Here is a 2,500-nt window from a genome sequence, read left to right as displayed (position 1 = left end):
TATCGCAACATCGCTCAGATTAAGCTGGGAAAATTCAGCATGAAGGATCGCTTCAACGCGCAACAAAGAGAATGGTACCCAACAGACAAGAAAAACCAGTAGCATAAATAAAAAGAGTGCTGCAACTTTCCATTCGCGTGTTCTGCATCTCTGTTTCTCTTGCCATCCGGGCGTGTTGTATTTCTGAATGTTCTTGGTCTGTCTGAGGACTTCGTAAAAGATATGCGCATACGAAAAAGCCATAAACACAACAGGAATCCCAATAAATGCCACTAAGCGAAAGATGTCGTAGATAACAAAGTTCCTTCCGGATTCCATATCGTAGTCATCTTGGGCATCTTGGGTGAGATCAATCCACGCTAGCTGAATTAGTGCCATGAAGACGGAGACAAACCATATCAAAGCTATAACGAACCAACCTCGTCGCTTAGTAACCCAATTCTCGTAATGCAACGCGAAAATAATGCAGATATAACGGTCGATTGTCATCACCAATATATGCAAGAGAGTGGACACGGAGGTAAAAATGATCACAATCATGTCAGCGGTACAGAAGCCTGTTATACGTGTGATGTTACAGGACAGATAAAGAGGAATTGAAATGACTCCAGTACAGAGATCGGACATAGCCAGACTGGCCAAGATAAAGTTTGTCACCGTTTGCAGATTTTGCCTCTTAACGACCAATACAATGACCCAAGAATTTAAGGCAATAATCAAAATGGCGATGATGATTGGCGGTACTTCGGCTTGCGGCCTAAAAATTGGTGCGTAATCCTCATCTTCTTTGTGCGGGCCTGATGCTGTCGGAACCGAAGCGTTTGAGCTGTTTGATAGGTTCATTGTCGCCATCATATCACTCTCCAGTAGTCACTTAAGGCAAACTGCAAAAGCAATACAGGATATTTTCTTTCAGTAACAACCTGAAAAGAAATGAAGGTGCAAACTGGCGAGCTCAACTTTTAGGTTTAAACTGTGACGCACTCAGGGCCACTGACATAATAATAATATTATGGCACAAACGCAGTCTTCTTTAGACTTGGTACGGGGTGAAATGCCTTTCAGCTAGGGGGTGGTACACTGATCTTTTGACAAAACTGCTTCATTGACTGGTTTGCTTAGACGGGACACTTTCACCTGATAGCTAAATATATTTTCCCTCTTTCCCCAGAAAGAACGTTCTTGCAGGCTAACTTTTCTTAGGTTAATTTCGTTGGGAGAGTGTGTTAAAGCCCTGTCCCCTTCCCTCCTGCGTTTGCGGAGGTTCTTCCCCCTTTTTGGAAATTTATTCATGCAACATCCCCTGGAAATGGGCAAGACAAACCGGATTCAAACTTTGGAGGAGCTTTTTCGAATTAAACTTGAAGGTTTCTTGCATGTTCAATACTGAAGAATTATTCCATGTGTGTGAAAACGATTTACCACATAGCCAACAAGGAGAGTAGCACCGAGTTGGCTCTGACCAATCTCACATCCAAACAACGATTACGGAATGATTAGTAGAATTTTAATATTGTTTAAACGTTTGTATACTTTGGAAATTTCGCTTACCGCTGCATTTTTTTTAAGCTGTGCGCTATCATACGGTATGCGAGCGATAAGAAAGATAGTGTGCTACAAATGCAATATCCAATGTTAACAGATAGTCCTTTTCACGCTCTCTGGTTGGTAAACTAGGCCATTTACTAACGGAGTCCGAAAGTACATGTGGTTGCCAAAGAAACAAAATTACTTACCGAGATCGTAATCGCTTCACTGAGTTTTCGTCCGTATATTTTTTTCTAGCCTCGATACCGTCTGTGCATTTCGATTTACTTTCGAAGAACATTCAAGGATATGATGAAAAAAAGCACTGAAATAGTGCAAAAAAAATGTTGATAATTTCTGCGCGGGCGCACGGTTAAGCTATTCTCATCTTTAGCCTCAGTACATCCTGCTTTAAAATGAAAATGTAATTATTCTTTTTGTAATTATTTTTTTGCCAAACCACTCAAGATTTAGCTATATAAGTTTGATGCAGTTTTCGGTTAATAAAATACTTAAACCTGTTTTCAATTTACAATCTTCCAGGATTTAAGTGAGTTGTGCAACAGATCTAAAAGAAAGTAAGCCCCTGAATCCTGTCCTATAATTAAACTAATATAGCCCAAGGATTTGAAAAGTTTTACATATGTGCGTAATAGAATGAACATGAAGGTCCAAAATTACAAATACAAATAAGGCTATTTGAGGCGAAGGGTGGTTTCATCGCATAACTTTTAAATATCTTGTTTACCAGTCCAAAAGTCGAAGAATGCATTTGGACATAGATAATCGAGGGACTGGTTCTGAAACCTTAAAAACTTCAAAAGCGAGAACAGTGTTGTCGCAATAGATGTTGAATTGACCGTGACAGTACACAATCTTTTGTTTTCCATGTGCACGGCTTCACAAATTAGTTTCGCAAAATTTAATCGAAAGATTTCATTGGTTATCTTCTGTGTTTTATGCAATGTCGATG

The 2,500-nt window shown here is 39.7% G+C and overlaps 1 protein-coding gene across 1 annotated transcript in view; it reads right to left on the bottom strand.

The window, feature by feature from the left end:
- LOC138050675 (adenosine receptor A3-like) overlaps window positions 1–873 on the bottom strand; it is a 1,135-nt gene extending 262 nt beyond the window's left edge. Inside the window, exon 1 of the mRNA XM_068896982.1 lies at window positions 1–873. This exon is cut by the window's left edge and continues 262 nt beyond it. Within this exon, the coding sequence (XP_068753083.1) occupies window positions 1–855 (855 nt within the window). The 5' untranslated portion in view covers window positions 856–873.
- Between the last annotated feature and the right edge of the window lie 1,627 nt (window positions 874–2,500).

Source organism: Montipora capricornis, chromosome 6, assembly GCF_036669925.1.
Source record: "Montipora capricornis isolate CH-2021 chromosome 6, ASM3666992v2, whole genome shotgun sequence".
NCBI classification, from domain to species: domain Eukaryota; kingdom Metazoa; phylum Cnidaria; class Anthozoa; order Scleractinia; family Acroporidae; genus Montipora; species Montipora capricornis.
This window is presented reverse-complemented; position numbering and strand designations above follow the sequence as displayed.